General features: G+C 40.9%; 1 protein-coding gene across 1 annotated transcript; it reads left to right on the plus strand.

Annotated features, from left to right (window-relative positions):
* Positions 1 to 1012: 1012 nt before the first annotated feature.
* Positions 1013 to 20468, plus strand: LOC117490802 (actin filament-associated protein 1-like 1). Its single transcript, XM_034140621.1, has 19 exons — positions 1013 to 1188; positions 9141 to 9269; positions 11189 to 11269; positions 11416 to 11516; positions 12163 to 12280; positions 12395 to 12484; positions 12632 to 12843; positions 14228 to 14407; positions 14507 to 14599; positions 15197 to 15299; positions 16576 to 16731; positions 17185 to 17399; positions 17536 to 17681; positions 17831 to 17912; positions 18125 to 18233; positions 18398 to 18565; positions 18658 to 18824; positions 19350 to 19475; positions 19603 to 20468. The coding sequence occupies exons 1-19, from the start codon at positions 1167 to 1169 to the stop codon at positions 19627 to 19629; spliced, it is 2325 nt and encodes a 774-aa protein (XP_033996512.1). The 5' UTR covers positions 1013 to 1166; the 3' UTR covers positions 19630 to 20468.
* Positions 20469 to 21286: the final 818 nt, after the last annotated feature.

Raw genomic sequence — 21286 nt, forward strand, 5'->3', positions numbered from 1 at the left:
GTGTGTGTGTGTGTGTGTGTGTGTGTGTGTGTGTGTGTGTGTGTGTGTGTGTGTGTGTGTGTGTGTGTGTGTGTGTGTGTGTGTGTGTGTGTGTGTGTGTGTGTGTGTGTGTGTGCGCACAATTAAAGCAAATGACTAATGGAGGTTTCATGGAGGATTATACAGATCCCCTGTTTAAGAGAGAAAAACAATGCTCGGGTGGAGGAAGGAAAAAGGAGAGATGAAGAACGGAGAAACGGTGGAAATAGTAGAGTAGAGGCACAAGGAATATAATGAGAATACATACAAAGAGAAAAATAGCAGTGACAAAGAAAGTGTATTTGACAGGTGTCCCAAAAGGAAAGGATTTATGTTGGGGATAAATAGGTGGGAGGAGAGAAACTGAGCTGAAATAGATTTAATAAAAACAGAATGTGTTGGATAGATTATGATTGAATGTAAAATATGAGATAATGCTGTTATGTGTGTCTGTGTGTTTGTATGTGCGTTTGTGTAAACAGGTCTTCAACCCTACGTTAAAGCACACTGTTTGGCACTGACAATTATAATTTGCAAAACCTGGGTCTGTCACTGCAACTGAATAAATGATTTTTAGCATCACAACTGCCTCATTTTCATTTTTCAAGACCCCTGGATCTACAGTACTTGATGATGATTTGGATGGTGTGTTTATTTCAGACTTGTAGTTTTTTTTCTTTTGATGTCATTGGGCCAGCTGTTTCTTGAAAGAATTAGTTGCAACTAATACTCTGATATAATGCATTTATTTTTTATATCATGACATTACATTTATTATTACTCAAGCATCAATATGAAAGTGCTGTTTTGGAAACACTAATGAACAGAATATGTTAAATTGAACCACCTCTAGTCATATGTGATTTATCCTTGGAGTCATGGCTTTAAAATGCGCGGTAAACCCACAAATCTTCAATTGACTGGCACTAGGACCCGGAGGAGCTCTGGATGATGACCCGGCGGCTCCGAATCAAGCTACAAACTGTAGCGGGCAGAGTGACTCACTGAGCCGGTCAGAGGCTGACGGAGCTCCGCTGTGTCTGCGGAGAACACGCCTCGCATGTTACAACCATAACTTTTCAATGAATCAACCCAGGGATTATCACCGGAAATAGGCACCCCGACCCGACTTTAAAACATTAAACGACATGGACTCCAAGCGCCAAAGTGGTGAGTAACAGTCTCTCTCTCTTTATAGCATATCTTCGTTTATCGGCGACAAAGAACTACAGTAATAACTTTAAGAAGCCTCCATAAATGGGAAGGCATACATGCACACTTTTGTGGAGATTAATGGTCACAAGCGTGCGAGGCATACAATATAGGATTAACTACCAAGCCTGTGTTTCCATAGGCTTCTACTTGCCACTTAAAATCACTGTACAACATATTAACATGAACAGTAAAACGTAATGTTTTCATAGAACAACTCTTAGGGAAGTTCCTTCAGTCAGTTAACCTGAATCGCCATCCTCTCGTGTTTTGTTTTTTTTGTTTTTTAAGAACCTTAATTGTAAACCTTTATTTGATGGCGATGCTGGAGAGAGACAATAAATATATATTGTCACTTAAACAAAACATATGACCGTTGACAGTCAAACAACGTTGCAACCTTTTTATTATAATTATTTTGTTCATATATTAGTTATCAAAGTACAAATATAAAGTGAAGTGGGCTACCATCAGTCAGTTAACCTGAATCGCCCTCCTCTTGTGTTTTATTTTATTTATTTATTTATTGAGAAAATGAATTGTATACCTTGATTTGATAGTAATGCTGGAGAGAGATAGAGGGAATATATATTGTCTCTTGAAAAAAAAAAAAAATTAACATTGACAGTCACACAACGTTGCAACCTTTTTATTTATTGTTGTATTATTAAGAACATGTATAGCTTTTTTTGATAGTGAAACTTAAGAGACACAGGAAATACAAGAGTAGGGGGATGACCATATATTCTGTATATAATAATGACGTCAACCATGCTCCCGGTTGCTTGTACCGGGAGAGTGATGTCATATCACCTACACACCGGGTGGTGCGCTGTGTGAGGATGGAGGGTGAGGATGGAGGAGGTTTCCTCTCTCAGGTAGTGTCGTGTGATGCAATCTGATACCAACAGAGAAGTGCCCCGCTGGAAATGAAGCAGCTGAATGGCTGCTCTGTTTAAACTCCTCCAGGCGGCAGAGCTGCCAACAGGAAGCTGCTTCATGTCACCAGGTGATGGAGCTGGGTCTGAGCTGACAAGGATTATCTAGAGGAGAACAATTACCATCATAAAAACACTTTTTCATGCTTCAGTAAAACTCCTTTTTAAGTTGCCAACAGGTAATAGGCCAATTATTTAGGCATATTATTAATTCACCCAGAAATCATTTAAGTTCCCTTTTAATATAAGTATACATTGAGGTAAAGGAAAGTTCATGCTTATTTCAGATACAAAATGCAATCAAAGCCTCCAAACGATTTTAATTAAAGAAGGGAAGGGAAGGGCTCTTATCATGTGATGGTGATGATGATAATGCAGATCATGTTATCTATGGGTGCAGCATTTCAGCATTATTCTCATCACATCAGAGTCATAAGATACATGTGTTGCTAATAACCTCACAATGGCTGTTTTACTTAAGTTTCTCAATAATTAATGACAGTGTGAGCGGACCTTGACACCATCATTAATCAGACATTGTTAAATACAGAATATACCTTACACCTAGGGATGTCCCGATCCGATCACGTGATCGGGGATCGGAGCCGATCACGTGATTTTCACGTGATCGGGGATCGGGAGAAAAAAATCGGGGATCGGATTTTTTTTTTTTTTTTTTTATAAAATATTTTTATACATTTTATTTAATGTTACAAAACAAAAATGACCATGTTCACGTCTTAAAGTCATCCTGAGGCCTTAGTTTTGGGTTAAAATTACATAACATCATGTATGTGTTGCTTCTTTTGGGCTTGTTTTCATAGACCTGGTTGCTTATTTCTCTCAAATCTGGCCACAGTGGGCGCAGTGTCTAATAGTAGCAGTAAGCTAACAAGAGGCTACGTTCAGCTGGTGCCTCGGGAGTCGGGACAGAGAAAATGTCAGGAGTTTGGAAGTATTATAAAATTGAAAGCGAAGGCAGTGTAACAGCCAGATGCAATGTTTGCAAGGCGGAGGTTCCGCGTGGTGGAAAGAACAGAGCTACGTTCAACATGACCAATCTAATACAAACACCACCAACAACAACACGACGAGTACACAGCGGCCACTCAGGTAACGGCACTGAAACAACCGACACTTTCAGAGACTTTTAAAAGGAAAGAGAAACTGCCCCAGAACAGTGAAAAGGCCAACAAAATAACAGCCAAGATAGCTGAATTCATCGCGTTGGATGACCAGCCGTTATCTGTTACCTTTTTTTTCCTCTTAATGCATTGCATAAAGATCGGATCGGGAAAAATCGGTATCGGCAGATTGTCAAAATCAAATGATCGGAATCGGATCGGGAGCAAAAAAAGGTGATCGGGACATCCCTACTTACACCTGTTTTTTTTTGGTACTGTGAAATGCCATTATGAAGGCCTTTGAAACACTTGGGAATACAGTACACCATTTCTACAGTGTTTTGTGGCCAAACACTTGTGCATCTATGCCCTCACAAAAACAACACTCTTTGGAAATACATTGATAATGGAGATCAGAGCCAGTATAGCAACTGCTACAGCAAATAGGATAAATTATCAGAAGTTGTAAAAGGTTCTGTGTTTAACGACTGTCTCAAGCCTTGACCTCGATAATGGTTCCCTTACATTTCCTTTTCCCTTTTCCTCCCCCTCCTCACCCGGTTATCCTCACTCACTCCCTTCCCTCCGTCCACTATCTTTCAGAGTCAGAAAGTCCAGAGCTCTTCCTTGATTCAATTTGAAATCATATTTCAAAGGGCAGGAAAATGACTTCTTAACTCTGTAAATCCAGAGTGAGCTGTAGTGCAAACCTTCTGCAGTTTGACTTTCTGTGACTGAGATATCTGAGGCAGCAGGTCTATACATGTTGGTGTAGGTGGAAAATAGGCTGATGTGGTGATAACAGTGTTGTAGTCAAGTCACCAATTCACAAGTCCAAGTCACTCTCGAGTCACCACTCTTCGAGTCCGAGTCCAAGTCCGAGTCACCAAGGGAGAGTCGTAGTCGAGTCCGAGTCCAAGTCCGAGTCACCCAAGGAGTGTCCGAGTCGAGTCCGAGTCATCATTACCTGTGTTCGAGTCCGAGTCCGAGTCCAAGTCATCGTACGCCAGAATTCACGAGTCCGAGTCCAAGTCATCGTGCGCGAGAATTCACGAGTCCAAGTCCGAGTCGCGTCAATCAGTGCGCGAGTCCGAGTCGAGTCACGAGTCCCGAAGATCAACACTGGAGTCCGACTCGAGTCCGAGTCCAGGACTCGAGTACTCCATCTCTGGGTGATAACACTACAAACAGGAAGAACACTTGATCATTGTCCAGCTGACGGTCATGTTATCATCACCACCACCTCTCACCTGGGAAACAATGTCAAAAATTGGTTTCTTTTTGTTTATTTCCTTCTAACTTTTTGGCAAGAAAGCAAACACTTCACAAAGTGTTTCTCATTTTGACCTTTTGCTTTCTCACATTAAGTTAGATGACACAATTGATACCACTATGAAAGCAAAGCATGACACTACTGCCACAAGCTAGTTAACTTAGCACAACATCAGCCACGCTGATTCCCAGTATTTGGCATTCTCCACATGTTAATTCACGAGTTTTAGAGCTACTGGTTGACCTATTTTGTTATCTTCTTGCACAGAGCCACCCTTGCCTCTTTTTAATCTATTTGCTTCATCATACTCACTGCAAAAAACATGTTTACCAAAAGATCTCAATTTAGCTTGAGACCTTTGATGGTTATAGAGCTTTTTTGACAGATTTCTCTGTGGTGTGAGGTTTATTAAGAGCGTTGTTTACACCCCTTATCTGCTCAGATCAATCGTAGCCGCACCCGTTTCAAATCACAAAAATCAAACCAGTTCAATATTCACAACCATTTATCCTATTATGTGTGGGGCATCCAAGGACATTAGAAATTAGAAAACAATATTGAATTAGTATAGATCTTTATGTTTGGGTTCTCTTTTTCAACATCTGTTCCGATTTGAAAAATATTTTCGTGTGGTCCAGCCTTAACCAAGACATGTGGCTTCCCCCTGGTCAGTGTAGTGGCTGAATGGCTCCATACCTGGTAAAGCCACAGCACAACAGTTTTAAATTAGACTCATGCTGTGCCACAGTGTCTGCTCCTCTGTTTCCCGTGTCTCCTCACCATTTACTATCTGATGGAACAGATAAGATACTGAAAGAATGTGAAAAAAAGAGAAGTCGACGTCTCTTTTCCCCCAGCTGTTTCTTTGTAACGCTCTTGTCAGTATGGAGGGGACTTCTTCAAGTGTAAGACTGAATGCTCACCCCGGGCGAACATTGACAACATCTTCTGTTGTCACGAAAATATGTCTTACAGGATGCTGAACGTCTGAAGTAGACTTTTGTCTGAGAGGGAGCTGCTGGGGTTGCCAAGACTTGAACTCTGACCTCTGTCTGAAGAGGATGGGTGTCTGGAGAAGGGATGGAGGGAGGCAGACGAGGGACAAAGTTGAAAGGGGAGGATAGGAAAGGGAGGAGTGGGGGAGTGAAGAAAGGAGTGGAAGAGAGAATGTGGGATCTGGAGGGACCTCAACCTCTGGGAGTGTGGGGGAGGCGGAAGAAGGCGTCTGCTGTTGTGCAAAACAGCAGCTTTATATACTTTAGAGGCTTGAAATTCTTTAAGAAGGCATGAAAATGTATGTTTGTGTCACTTAAGTAAAACCTAAATGTTCCTGTTTCAGATAATGCATGAATAATCCATGATTCATGTTGCCTCAGGCAGAAAGATTCACGAAGACAACATTTCATATCCGTTCAATCACATATTTCTAACTTATTCTGAAGGGAAAGAAAAAAAAAGGATGGATGGGAGCGGCAGGGAGGAGGTTAGCCTTGGATCGGTGTAATGTCTGGGAGTCAAAGACCCAGGTTAGGAGGATAAAAGTATATTCTCTCTGTCACCCTGCGGCACGTTAGCATTATGTGGTGAGATAATCAGCAGCAGCAGTCAGTAATAGTAGTTGTTTTGTTTTTTCGGCTGCATCCACACACGCTAAATCAGTTCAAATGAGTCTCATGGCTCAGGTCTCATGACTGACCTTCCTCAGGAGGGTGTTTGCGGACGCACACAAAAATGTGGGTCAAACACACACAAACACATTTTCCAAGGTACTCGTGTGTGTGTTGTGTGTGTGTGTGTGTGGGGTGTGTGTGTGTGTGTGTGTGTGTGTGTGTGTGTGTGTGTGGTGTGTGTGTGTGTGTGTGTGTGTGTGTGTGTGTGTGTGTGTGTGTGTGTGTGTGTGTGTGTGTGTGTGTGTGTGTGTGTGTGTGTGGTGTGTGTGTGTGTGTGTGTGTGTGTGTGTGGTGTGTGTGTGTGTGTGTGGTGTGTGTGTGTGTGTGTGTGTGTGTGTGTGTGTGTGTGTGTGTGTGTGTGTGTGTGTGTGTGTGTGTGTGTGTGTGTGTGTGTGTGTGTGTGTGTGTGTGTGTGTGTGTGTGTGTGTGTGTGTGTGTGTGTGTGTGTGTGTGTGTGTGTGTGTGTGTGTGTGTGTGTGTGTGGTGTGTGTGTGTGTGTGTGTGTGTGTGTGTGTGTGTGTGTGTGTGTGTGTGTGTGTGTGTGTGTGTGTGTGTGTGTGTGTGTGTGTGTGTGTGTGTGTGTGTGTGTGTGTGTGTGTGTGTGTGTGTGTGTGTGTGTGTGTGCGTGCGTGCGTTCGTGCTCCCCCTGTGAGTTAAGTGAATGTCCAGTAGTGAATTTGAAGAGGATATCTGTGCTGCATGTGTTTGAGCGTGTGTGTGTGGAATGGTGGGGTTACAAAGATCCCTCTGTGGGTGAGAGCGACCACAAGCCTCCAGAACAGCTGATTCTCAGCCTCTGAACCCTCCGGTCCCCCAAGAGGGAGAGGGAGAAAGAGGGAGAGAGAATTGAATGCACTGCCTTGATTGTAAAGTTAGACATCAGGAAACAGAACATGGACCAAAGGCATGGGCCCACTGCTGGCTTTGTTTACTCTGAGATTGCTTACATCGAATCTGGTGTTTTTCCAGCCTGTGGTGCAACATGTCCTAGATAAGGAAGGTACAATAGATCAATAGAGAAACTTCTTCTTCAACTGCTTATTCAATAGATAACAAAACAAACTGAGGGTGGTGACAAAAAAGCAAAAGGGGAACCGAGATGGAGTTTTAAAAACAGCAGAGAACGTCGTCGGGACAGAATGAGAAACGGCGGGATGGAGAGAAATGGAAAAGGAAGGGGGGGGGGAGAGAGAGAGGAGGGGAGACATGCAGTGGGATGGAGGAGAGAGTCAAGATCAGGAAGGAGTGGAAAGACACTTCTGTCGACAAGCTAAGACAGGAAACCGCAGCTGCTGGTCGAGAAATACTACACACACACACACTCACACACACACACACACAGCTGCTAGAGATTTATCCTTTAACCCCGAATGCCCATGTATCGAGGCGATGCAGCTGTGTTGCACCACGCCCCTCTTGGACTGTTTGTGTTATTTCCTGTTTTGTTTTTTGTTGGACTTTCTGTCAGTGTATTGTTTGCTTTGGTCTGGCGGAGCATTGTGGTCGTCTAATTCTGGCTCCTGTGGAGACAATAGAGTATTGTCAGACTGGGGGGGGTGGCGGCGGCGGAAGAGGCTGTGAGGGCTTTTGTCTCACTCTCTCTGTCCTCACTGCGGTTAAAGAAAGAGAGTTTGGATCTTATTTTTAACTTAACCATTTAACACTTTTCTTTTTCAATGGATTGCACATTTATCAGTATGTTCAAACATCTGATTCGTCAAAAGTGAGGAAGTCAGGCACTTTAGAAAACAATCAAAAATGATCATATATCACTTCATATAGTGCTTTCAGAGTTTATTCAGACTGTCAGAAGAATACAAGTCCAAAAGACTTAAAAAAAAAGGATGTACATTACTTTTTTTTATTGGACATATGGAAAACAGTTTTCAATGGTACCTCCCATGCTGAGGTTCCAGCGTCCCTGAAAGCCCTGTTAGCCTTATTTGTTCTTTCAGTGAAACAGCATTGTATATTTTTACAATTTGAATGCCAAAAATTACAAATATTTAATGTTTCCCTCAAATATTTTCCTTGGCAGCGTGGAAGAAGCCACTTAAAGAGCATGTGGGCCATGGTGGGACAGTAAAACTTTCCACTGAAACCCAAAGTGAAATGAAATAATTCTAGGGTTCGCAGCTCTAAACGTCAGAAGGATCCACTCCATCTGTTCACTAGCCATTCAAATGCTTTATCATATGAAAGTGGCCCATGTCCAATATGAAGTTAAAGGTCAGCTCATTACCGTGGTGAAGCACCAGAGCTGTGTGCATGTCCTTAGTGTCACACGTCTGTGTGTTAGCCTCAGTACTATGGTTTTTCCCCCTTTTTTTGAATCTCTAGTTGAACTACAGAGTTTCCTCTTTACTTTGGCTCCGTTTCCTTAAGGGAAGGAAGCTTTCAGCCCCCTCCTCCTCACCTCCTTTTTCTCTCTGGCTCTCCTCTCTTAGCATGCAGGATGTGTAACTAAGAATGTACCTGGTCTTTTAGAACAATGTCAAGGTTAAATCACACACACTGACGCACAGGATGTCAGCGTTGAACATAAATCGATTATTTGTCAAAGAAAAGTTCGAAATGTCCAAAATGTACGATTAAATCTATGGTGGTTCGGGGACAAGGGAGCAGACTTACTAGTACAGGGAAAGACTGAGGAAGACAAAATGAATAGGGCGATGTTTTAGGATGTCAACTGTATCCTCAGCTGTTGGGACAGGCGGTGAGCTGAGATCCCCCCGCACCCCCTCACCACCAGCTCACACTTGCCTGTTTGGCCTTGCATGCGTGTGTAAAAGTGACATTTGACGCACTTGCTGTCATAGCTTAAGAATTGTAGCCATGTTAAGAGTGTGCAGTGGGCTTTATATGGTGGTAACATAATATAATGGTGTTCTTTTGTGTGTTTTAGTGGTGATGGAGCGACTAGTGAGCGAGCTGGGCTCTCTGTTGAAGATGCTGGACCACGAGACGGTCAGTCCTGCCACTGCCGAAAAAATGGCCTCCGTACGCAACATCATGGAATCCATGCCGCTACCAGGTACAAAATAAGTCTCTGATACAGGGGGAAAGGTTTATGTGACATCTCTGATCTTCATTTCTTACCATTGGCGGTTTTAGGATGTCACCTTCTAAACAAAAATACAACACATCCTGTTCTAAGCACAAGAAAAACGATTTGATTTGAGTGAGGAACTTTTATCAGTTCTCCCTGGTTATTTAAAAACAAGTATATAAGCTTCTGAATACACAATTTCAATCAATTTGAAATGCAGCATATGTTTTCTTATGAAGTACACCACATTCAGGCCTGTTCAATACAATCAAAGTACTTTAAAACTCTTTATTAAGAGAACATTGCTAATACTGTTTATGAGGCTATTAGTGGAGTATTGGTGAGTATGAAGAGTATTTTCTTCCCTCTTTATCTGTTTATTATCATATGTATTCCTCCAGTATTAGATTCCTTGTGATGCGATCCTATCACACTCACAAACATTGCTAAAGCCGTCCTTAATATAGCCTAAATCCGCCCGGTTGTCACCTTGTAAGTGACAATCCACTTAAAACTTTATTCATTGGCTCCCAAGTAAACATTTGGCATGACAAACAGCAACTCTCACATATGTGTTTATATGGTTAATGTTGTTGAACACAAAGCATGAAATAACTGTTTTTCCTAAATATTTGTTTTATTGCCTGAATTGAATCTTCTCCCATCAGTAAGTTAGGAGCAGAACTTACTTTCAAGCTGCTGTAGGTTTGACACTTCAAAGCTACATAATGTCAAACTGAAAGTATTATTTAGGAGCCAAATCCTGAATGGTTATGAACAGGACCTGTACAATTAGTTATTTCTTGTAATTGTAAAAGTAATTTCTCTCTGATTGTTTTGTAAAAAACAAAAAACAAATAAACCAAATTAACAAGACAAACATGTCGCTGATGACCTAATATTTTATTTATAAGGAAAATGTATGCTAGAGGGGGGAGGACTAGAAACGTTTTTTAAGCTTCTTCTTGCCCCTGTTGAACATGACAGAGACTATTTGAGAATTATTATTATTTTTATTTTTTTTGTATTATTTATTTTTTGTACTTTGTTATAATTATTATTATGAGTGAGAAAGAAAAAGAAAGAATATATATATATTATTATTATTGTTGTATTATTATTATTGTTGTATGTTTTGTAGATTTTTGTAGATGTTATTTATCTGATGCTTTCTCTTTTACCCTGCCTCACATGAACTCAGACTAACAGCCAAAGCATTTCTCAGCTTAGCACTTTGTTCAAGGACACTCGCTACAACAGCGTTTATTATGACAGAGGCGGAGCATTTCCTATCTTACTCATCTTTTTGCAACGGGACAGCCCTCCTGCATGCGCCAGCAATACTGCAAATCCACAACACTGCATAAGACACAGAACAGTAATTGTATTGCATTTAGAAAAACATGCACACGGACCTTGAATCTTCCTACGGTGTTTACAGTAGATCCTTGTTTATCTAGGAGACGTACAGTAGGATGTCCGAGAGGATGAAAGGATTAAGGTAAGAGGATAAAGAGAGGATAATGAGAGGAGGTCAGGGTAAGGAGAAAAGCAAAACATCCTGGTAGGTACTGCACAAGTCCTCACAGTTACTCTTCAGGTGTTTACACATGTTAGCATATTCCACTTAAATCCAGCTTTTTACAACTTTGGGGATTCATTTCTTACGCTGATTCAATAACACTTCTTATCTAGCAAAATACTTACAAGCTCCAACCTGCCTCTCTTGTTGTCTGAATTAATATGTGTAAACATGCAGATTTCTCAGTATTTATCCTCGCCGTGCACTCAGTTACCTTTTTCTTCTGTCTCTGCTAATCCTGACTCTCATGACCCGAGCGGCCACCACAATCCTCACCCTAACTTTGATCCTATTTCCAACCCCTAATTTATTTTTCCCACAGTCAACGGATCAGACGTCTACATGAACAGCTGTCTCTATGGCAACGGCACCAGCTTTGTGGAGTCTCTGTTTGATGGTTTTGGTGAGAAGAAATGTGACTTGTGTAAAAATGTTCACACAAATTAAAATCATCAAAGTGTATAATATTTTAACATGTATTATGACTCTTTATTCTATTCTATCCTCTATATTCCTATATGTATTTACTATATGTGTTTATGATTACAGACTGTGATTTGCACATGCTCAGTGCCTCTCCAGTGGAGCAGAAAGAGCCGAAAGAGCAGAAAGAAGAAGAGGAGAAGCCTCTGATAGACCCTGATAAATCTGTAAGTCATTCACAGTAAAGTCGGGCAATATAATTTTATTATATCAATCAGTCAAGCCAAGGCTGCTGTCAAATAGTTTTTTTTCTAGCTTTACAATGTTCCTAACTGAGTAAAAATGAAGTATTAAAAGCTGGTCGAGTTCTCTATATGCTTAGGAAAGGTGCTTCAATGTTCCCTTTCTTAGCACCTTTAGCATAGGGAACACTCCATCCTTTATGGTAAATGGACTGTATTTATTTAGCGCTTTATCCAGTCTGTACGACCCCTCAAACTGCTTTACATTCACTGGTCATCATTCACCCATTCACACCTCCTTCATACAGATATTGCTCAGGGAAGCTAGCATTCATACAACACACTCACACTGTTCAGGTTAAGTATCTTGTCCAAGGATACATCAACAATTAAAGTGACTCAGCAAACCTATGTTTTATAATTATGTAGCCTATCAACAACCTCACACTCTGTTAACACAATGGTTGTTTTTTCCTAAGTCCTTGTACATTTTCCTTCACATCATCCTTGACCTTATTACGTTTTACATACATTTGAAGGAAAAGAGCTTATGAAATAATATTGGATGTTATTGTTTTTACTATTTCACCGCAGCCCATATGTCTGTAACTTGGTTTATCTTACACCTCAGACACCGACTGACACGCCTCCTCCAGTGCCAATCGCACCCCTTCCTGATGACTACTATGAAGAGGCAGTCCCTCTAAATCCTGGAACCACGCCTCAGTACATTACCAACAACGTCAACAGTTCAGTAAACAATCTCCTGACACAGATCTGCTCACTCATGATTAAATATAACCAACATAATTATTAAAAGGTTCCTTTTATCTAACCTCGCAATTTCTACTGTACTCCTGCAGCCTCTATGCACTCTGTGGAGGATGCCTACTATGAAGATGCAGACAATAACTACCCCATCACCAGGATTAACGGACCGCCCAAAAACTCCTGTATGTTTTTTCTCTCTTGCACTTACAATTCCAATTCACAAATGAAAATGTCGGCATGTTTTGATCATCTAGTATGTAGAGTACATTAAACAGAACCAGACATTGTTCTAAAAATGAATCTTTTATGTGATTTTTTTTGATGCTCAGACAATGACTCCGATGCTCTGAGCAGCTCCTACGAGTCTTACGAAGAAGACGAAGACGAGGCCAAAGGGCGGGAACAAGCTCAGAGATGGACGGCTGAGGAGAGCACAGAAGGACCCGTCAGAGACTGCCGCATCTGTGCCTTCCTACTGCGGAAGAAACGCTTCGGCCAGTGGACCAAACAGCTGATTGTTGTGCGAGACAATAAACTGCAGGTTCATAGACATTTTTATGGCTGTTTATTTCCATTTTCAAACTAAAGGATGTAACGTATATCAGGTGTTAATCAGTGTGTATTGAGAGTAGACATCATGACAAATAACCTGTACATTGTTCTATCCTATCGTTGATCTTCTTCATATATATATCCTTTATTTAACCAGGTAAAAGAACTCATTGAGATTAAAATCTCTTTTCCAGGAGTGACCTGGCCAAGAAGGGCAGCATGAACAAAGTTACAACAGATAAAACACAGACAATAGAGTGCCACAGTGACGCGTCCTAAAACCCGGAAGTAAGTTAGCATTTTACCACTTCCGGTTCCTTCGACAAAAACCAATGCAATTTCTCCATAGGATTTTGGAAAATAGCTCAAAATAAGGTCTGTGGTTGATACACACATTTAAGAGACAGGTCACGTTTTGTTCAGCCGGATAATATCCACATGTCTACCCTACTTTTGTAATATTCGAATCATAAATCTAATCGATAGAAAAATTATAAAAGTAGGGTAGACATGTGGAGATTATCCGAATGAATAAAACGTGATCTGTCTCAATTTGTGTATCAACCACAGACCTTATTTCGAGCTATTTTCCAAAATCCTATGGAGAAATTGCATTGGTTTTTGTCGAAGGAACCGGAAGGAGTTTACTTTTACGTGTTTTAGGACCCGTCACTGTGGCACTCTATACAGGCAGACAAATACAGCTGTAAAACACAAATAAAATGGCACATTAGCCCGTCAATATGCAAAATAAAAGAAACTATTAAAAATCATTAAAAACTTCAGGCACAAACATAACATTATATTTATATATTAAGTATTTATAATATAATGGCAGGTGACCAAACTGGAGAGATATTAGCACTACCCCAGGCATCCATAGATGTGTTTTGAAAAAGGGATGAAAGGGTGTTAACAAGGAATAAAAAACAATATTATGCATAGTTAGAAAGACTCACATTACATTACATATCATTTAGCTGACGCTTTTATCCAAAGCGACTTACAATAAGTGCAAAAAAAAGGAAAGGAAATGCTTTGGTTTTCTTGTGGGAATCGTAACATTAAAACAAAATTACTAAAACATTTTCAAACGTTCCATTTCCGTATCAAAGTCAAATAGCATCCAAGGAAACATCTTAGTCATTTTTGGTGACTTGTGTTGTCTCACTGTTTTAATTGAACTATTCATATCTTGTGACTTTTATTCATGTATTTCGTCTTTTAATGTTTGTTTTATTATCTTTGCTTTTTAACGACTGTTTTTAAATGCCATTTTCTTAATGTCTTTCCTTTTTGTAAAGCACTTTGAATTGCCTTGTGTTGAAAGGTGCTATATAAATAAACTTGCCTTGCCTTTGTCTCTTTGACAGTGTTTTAAGAGCATCAAAGAGAGCACCCCCCACACAGAGCTCCCGCTGAATCTGTGCAACGTCATCTACGTCCCGAAGGAAGGCCGGAAGAAGAGACACGAGCTGCGCTTCTCGCTGCCCGGAGGCGAAGCTCTAGTCCTGGCTGTTCAGAGTAAAGAGCAGGCCCAGAGGTGGCTCAAGGTGCTTTACATCACAGGGCTGAGACACGGGGGGGGGGAATGGCTGAGGGGGGGAACAAAAGGTTTTTAATGTGAGGATTTTCTTCCTTTCTGAAACAAGGTGGTGCAAGATGTGGGGAACCAATGTAGCAACACTGAAGCACTGGATGGATCCACTTCTCCTATTATACAAAGGAAGTTGGAGATCGACAAGGTGTGTGTGTGCTTGTGTCTTTGTTTACCTTCAGCATTTCCTTTCTGTGTTCCTGTGTATGTCACAAGATAAATCAGACACAAATGTCTTCCCCAGATGTGTCTGCCTAACAGTTGCCTCTCACGATGTCTGAGTTTAACTTCACTGTACTATCTTTTTCTTCATTTACTGTTTCATTCTGAATATATACTCTAGTTTTTTTTACATTTCAATGTTGCTGAGATCACCCCTTCAGCCCACGCATGACACAACTGTTCCTTTGCCTCCCAGTTATAGTAAGTGAGGTGACATTATTGCGGTTGCTGAGCTGGCCACTTTTCAAAGAGCTTCAAAACCCTTTGGCAGGCAGCACAGAGAGAGAGCCAATGGGCTAAATGCATGGTGACATGGCAGTTACACCCCATGTTGGCAGGATAGTTTTCCAAAGTAAATACAACCTTTTTCAATGATACTCTGTGTCCTTTTTGTTGACACTACATGATCAGCTAAAGGACAGAAGGGTTTGTTCAAATAGGGTAGATGTATCTGTTAATAAGTAACAGTCCTGTCTTCTTCTTTAACAAGAATACATCATTATTAATTATACTTTCTCTGCAGGTGCTTCAGTGTGAGCGGCAGGCGTCAGACTCAGACAGCGGGCCAATAGCAGAACAGCAGCTCACTGCACATGGAGCAGGGCGGGACAGCATCGATTCACTCAGTAGGTTAACCTTTATAATATGCCAGCAATTATTGTAACTATCGGCTCTTTTTTTAAATGTCGCTTTAGTAAAACAAGCTCAATAAAATGGAATGGGCCCCTCTGTTATGATTGGTCAACTGATTAGAGATGTCCCGCCCCTTAGCCTATCACTTACAATGTGTCGGAACGCTAGCCAATAGAAGCGCAAGTGTCAGGTAGTGAAGTCACTATGTCGCAGAAGTAAACAAAAGACTATAATCAAGGAATCATTTGAGGAAGGGGGGGGGGGAGTGTTGGAGAAAAACTCCCTCTGGAGGAAATGGTTGTGTTTTATGATTTTCCAAAAATAACTTTAACAGTAATACATATTTAATGATTTTCCTATGACGTCTTGAGGCAGACTTGTACTGTAGGAAAAGCGCTATTAATAGAATTGGTTGCACCATATTCTAACCTATACATTAAACAAAGCCTGGATCCTTACATTTTATTGGAGGAAGTGAAGGCCTCGCTTTCCGAAAATGTCCTTACTTTCACAGTCTTGACCTCAACTCCACACTCAACGAAGGCACACACTCAAACACGCACACATCCTTTTAAGATACTGATCTAAAGAACATACACTATTTTTGTTCATACATCCACAACATCAGGAAGCGTAAAGCAGGGGATCCGTGATGTAGGGTCAGTATATGGGCCAAACACAGTCCTGTTGTTTCAGTGTTGTTACAACATGTTTACTGTTCGAACGGCTCTGAACCTAAAGAGACATGAGAGAGAGGGAGAGACAGGAAGTGAGGCGCGAACAGATATGACATCCTTCCTGTACTCTTCCTGCGATTGTCTCCCAGTGACATCACAGGATATGGGGCGGACACGGCGCTGCAACACCTGGTACACGCAGTATGACCCCACAAACACAATACATAAAATACTTCTCTGAATACAATGTGTTATTGTGGAATACTACAATGAGTGAGGACTTGTCCCTTAGTTCATTCCATTTGAGTGTTTTAATGTAACTTTTGTGTATTATTTGTATTAGACCGTTTTATTGGCACCGCTAATGTGACGTTAACACAGACATATAGTATACGAGTGAGGAAACATTCTAAGATACCCCTCCATGATGCTGTATTTTTGTATGTGTCTATCAATATTTTCTCAACCAATAAACCTAATTTCCTCCAGGATAATAAATGTATTTCTTGTTCTGATATATCAAGGCGCTCCTCGCCTCTATGTCCACATTGTCAGCACCAGCACAATCTGACCAGGGTGTGTTTGATTTCAGACAGGGGGAAGCGCGGTCCGTTCTCAGAGCTGACGGGGTCCATGAGCCGGGCAGCAGGGAAGAAAATCAATCGGATCATCACTTTCTCCAAAAAGAAACCTCCTTTACCGGGAGATCCACCCTCATTTATTGTTCACCATGACAACCCACGCTCTGGTGAGGACACAAACTGATCAAGAGGCTGTTTGGTTGATTCCATTTTTGGCTAGTTTGTGAATTGCTTATTTAAAGGACTGTTTATTATTATATAAATTGCGTAAGTATGTGTAGTTTTACGTCAGTTTGGTTCAAAACGAATTGATTCAGATAATAACAAATCTGAGATAGGCACACAAAACACTTGAAAACGCTGTAAAATGATTTCATATCTCCTTACTGTTTTCTTTTGAAGAACTCAAATACATTTATTTTACCTTTATTTATTCTTAATGAGATACAATGCGCCCTCAGGAGTGGGCCAAGTTAAAATCCTGAAAAAAAAGGTTTATAGGACAAACACAGACAAGTAACAAAAGACATCATATTAATAATTTAGAAAGATGAAGCCACTTAACATGCGTGCCATCTTTTTGTCAATGTCACATCCCCCCCTCTCCTCTCTCTCTGCAGGCTTCCTCAGTGTGTGTCTGAGCGGCTCTTGGAAGGAGCTTTGGTGTGTTGTGCGAGGAGGGAACCTGTACCTGCAGAAAGACCCCGGGGACCAGCGGCCTGCGGTCATCGTGGTGCCGCTCAAAGGTGCAGAGGTGCTGACAGGAAGCCTCGGCCCCAAACATCCCTTCTCCTTCTGCATCCTGCAGGCGGGCATCGAACTAGCATCTATGGAGGTACTACAATCTAGATGGATGGGTTTTCTATTCGTATCATTATGGACACAGATGAGGCAGAAAGTGAACCTGTGCACAGGGAGACACACACAGGTTTTCTGGAAACTGAGTATCTTTGTGTGTGTGTGTCCATCAGACCAGCTGCTCAGAGGACCTGGGCCGCTGGCTGGGTGTGTTGTTTGCGGAGACCGGCAGCACCAGTCTCCCTGAGGAGCTGCACTATGACTACATCGACGTGGACACACTCACCGACATCCGGCACGCGGCTAGAAACTCCTTCTTGTGAGTCACTTCCTACAGAATATACAGAAATTTCTTTACACAGAGGGGACACATGTTTATGTATAACAGACATGAAAAAGTGGATTTTGCATAATAGGTGACCTTTTAATGCTGAAAAACATCTGTGTTTATCTGTTTTTTCCTCTCAGGTGGGCCACTACCACAGCTACTTCCTCCAGCAGTGCTTCCACGTGCTCCAGAACATATGATGATGTCTATGAAAGCGTTGCGGTGAGGAAAAATGATGTGAAAGAATGATAAAAAGCAATATCATTAAACATAGAGAAGCTTAATCTGCCTCTCGGCTTCAGTTTCCAATAAAACATGAGAAAGTTACACATAAATCTTAATTTATGGCATTTGCTGTGCAGTTATTGTTTAAAAAAACACATAAAAGGTTCTGGAAACGTAATTTAAAAAATCTATTTGTGTTTGTCCTACAGCAGGAAGATGTTGATAGCAGGATTGTAAACGTGAGACGCCATGCCTCATTCTCCAGCAGGGACTCTGATAAAACTGAACAACAGGCCGCCGTCAAGAGGCACGCTTCCAGTGAGTCTCCCTTTGTTTAATATTATAGATAATGTTACATCTACTTCTCCTAAACATGATAGTGTTGAAAAATGAATAGTTAACCAGCTTAATAAAATGTTTTGTTATGGTGTATCAGCACCAGCATGCTCTGTTTAATAATATCCTGCCATGTGTTCTGTTAGATGTAAACCACTATGCGCGGTACGGGAAGACGCGTGCAGAGGAGGACGCCAGGCGCTACCTGACTCAGAAAGAAGAGCTGGAGAAGCAAAAGGAAGAGCTCAGAAATGAGCTGGTGGCCCTCCGCAGGGAGAAGAAGGAGATGAAGGAGGAGATGAAGAGTGTTACAGGTCAGAGACAAATCACACATGCGGCCTGTTAGAACTTCAGCTTGGCAACAGTACTAACTCATGAGCTTTTTTATCTGTGTGTGTGTGTGCAGGTCAAGCTGTGGAACAGCGGTTAGCCAAGCTTGAGGCGCTGTGTAAACAGAGAGAGGAAGAGAGGGTGGAGCTGGAGCTCAAACTGACGGAGGTGAAAGAAAACCTGAATAAGTCTCTGGCCAGAGGATCGATGAGTCCGCCCACGACCCCCAAGATGACCCCAAAGGTCGGCTCTTACAGCAGTGATGCTGTCCGTTGTCAATCGTTTAGAAAACTGTTAACCGTGAAGAGAAACCCAATTCCATTCTTTAATCATTTGTATTTACCCTGTTATTTGGTGTATGCCAGATTCTTGCAATTCTGTTATGTCGTAGACATGTGTCCGATCAGTGATTTTTTTATGACTAAAAGTATAGAAAAGTTGGACATTTTGGGGTGTAAGATTATTCCCATTCTTGAATAGAGCTAGATGAGAATATTGACACCACCCTTATGTCTACATGCTAAATATGAAGCTACAGCCAGCAGCAAAATTAGCTTACCAGCATCTCAAAAGCCAAATAATGAATATGTTCTTTGTTTTATTGTTACAAATCAACAAGTTGTGTATTTACAGTGAATTATATATATTATAGACTTTGTTTGACCTGTGGCCAGTCACCTCTCGGCCAAGAAAGTGAAATAACTATTTCCTAAAATCTGAATCTTTTCCATATAATGAATAAAATGTGATATGTGTTTGTGTGATCAGGCACAGGGCAATAGGGTTGAAAAGGTTTACAATGAGAGCGTGCCGATCAACGCCGCAACTGAGCTTCGTAAACGTCCTGCGACTGTTTACGCCTCGTCCAGGGGGAACGTCATGCAGAAAGCAAAGGTAGGGTGTGAGTGAGTGTGTGTGTGTGTGTGAGTCTGTCTTCGACACCCTTGAAGAAAAAGTTTTAAATTTCCTTTTGAATACTTTGGATAATTTTCCTGACTTTGTGCTGTGTCATGGTTTCCAGGAGTGGGAGTCAAAGAAGGGGACCTAGACTCATCATACATTAATCGACAGATGGATTAATGGAGAGAAAAACCGAGTTGTGACAGGAGGATGTGGAAAAGAAGAAACGGATGGAGATAAATGGCACGGAGAAGAAGAAGAAAGAGGGGAGAGGACAGACTCTGACACTATCTTCCCTTCTCTCTTTCAAGAAAAAGAGGAATATTTGCAAGTACTGGCAGCTGTCTCAACCACTGTAAATAGGACTTTATTCATACCAGTACAGTGTTAATGTGGATCCCTATGAACATGATACATGTTTGTGTGAGTTTGCATGTGTGTTTACATTTGCACAGGGCTGCAGGAAGAGAAAATGTGATTAGAAACACATCACAAAGGGAGAGTGTAGTTCATCGACACTGTGAGTTCAGTTACAGGCAAAACTTCCACTGATGTTATTCCTGTTTTGTAAGATACTTGTAAATGTAAAGTGAAACAAAACAAACCTAAAGAAATTATTATAATTATTACTTTAAGTTATCTTTATTAGTAAGAGAAAAGTTTTATTTAAACCATTAGGAAAGCATATTGAGTATGACACTGTTCCTGAAACAAATGACTAAATGTTTATTACTGCAATGTGAAACTATTGGTTTCTAACCATTGTATGTGTATTTTTCATATTTGCCTTTAGCACTTTATCATGTTGTTGTGATATCACAAATGTTTTGTAAATTAGAATTAGCACCCAACTTCAGAATAGTAAGGACAAATGCCTGTGTCTGATTTCATCACAGCAATATGAACAAACACACATGTTGGAGTAAATGATCACTTTATCAAGAAACTGTCTGCTGGATTTATTTTACTTTGTGTCTGTCTGGCGCTTTGTCCCATATAAGTTCACTGACACCGACAACACAATGACAACTTGTGCCATCTAGTGGCGAAATACATTTATACCACTTACAATTAATATAATTTACATTTTTGTACTGACAATGAAACGTTAAAATCGACTTTTTTCTGATATATTGTTGGGACTTCTTCACATCATCCACCATTAGTTTAGATCTTTATTTGTTACTTTATGTCCCTCCTCCTATGCATTGTAAATGACAACACACCATAATATCAAGTGTTTCATTACAGCCATAATAGATGTTGTGTTTATGCTTCACAGAAATATGTAATTGCCTATATCCATAGGTCCCATTATTAAAGTATCGTTTATTTAATTAAACTCTAATTTAATTATGTAGTACTGAGTAGAGTAACAGGGAAAGCCTGTGCCTTTAATACAGGTGGGTCCCCCCCCCCCCGTGTAGAAATGAAGCGGGACAGCCGCAGTGAAAATGTTTGTTTCGAAAGAGTGAAACATACAGTTCAAAGCAGGATTTAATGATTGTTTTACAGAAACACGTTTAATAAGATCTGTCCTTTTAATGAATATTGTTGACGCTTCTGATTTAATGGAATCGTTTGGACCACCCAGTCGAAAATATCCCTACAGAATGCAATGACAGAAAACCGCTGTATCTGAAGGATTATTGAAGACACTGATGTTTTCTGTTTGAAGTGATTACATTAACAGTAGTTTGGTGGGTCTGAACATGCTTCAACACTGAACGACCAAAGTGAGTAAGGAGATTTTTTTTTGATACAGTATACTTCGTCGGTGACACATTAGAGTCTCTGAAAATCTG

Source organism: Trematomus bernacchii, unplaced genomic scaffold (genome assembly GCF_902827165.1).
Source record: "Trematomus bernacchii unplaced genomic scaffold, fTreBer1.1, whole genome shotgun sequence".
Classification (NCBI taxonomy): domain Eukaryota; kingdom Metazoa; phylum Chordata; class Actinopteri; order Perciformes; family Nototheniidae; genus Trematomus; species Trematomus bernacchii.

Bases quoted from the DNA above. Each gene is read 5' to 3' on its own strand.
- LOC117490802 (XM_034140621.1), top strand. From the start codon at position 1,167: ATGGACTCCAAGCGCCAAAGTG. The intron at 1,189-9,140 runs GTGAGTAACAGT...TGTGTGTTTTAG, and splicing joins GGACTCCAAGCGCCAAAGTG to TGGTGATGGAGCGACTAGTG. The intron at 19,476-19,602 runs GTAGGGTGTGAG...CATGGTTTCCAG, and splicing joins ACGTCATGCAGAAAGCAAAG to GAGTGGGAGTCAAAGAAGGG.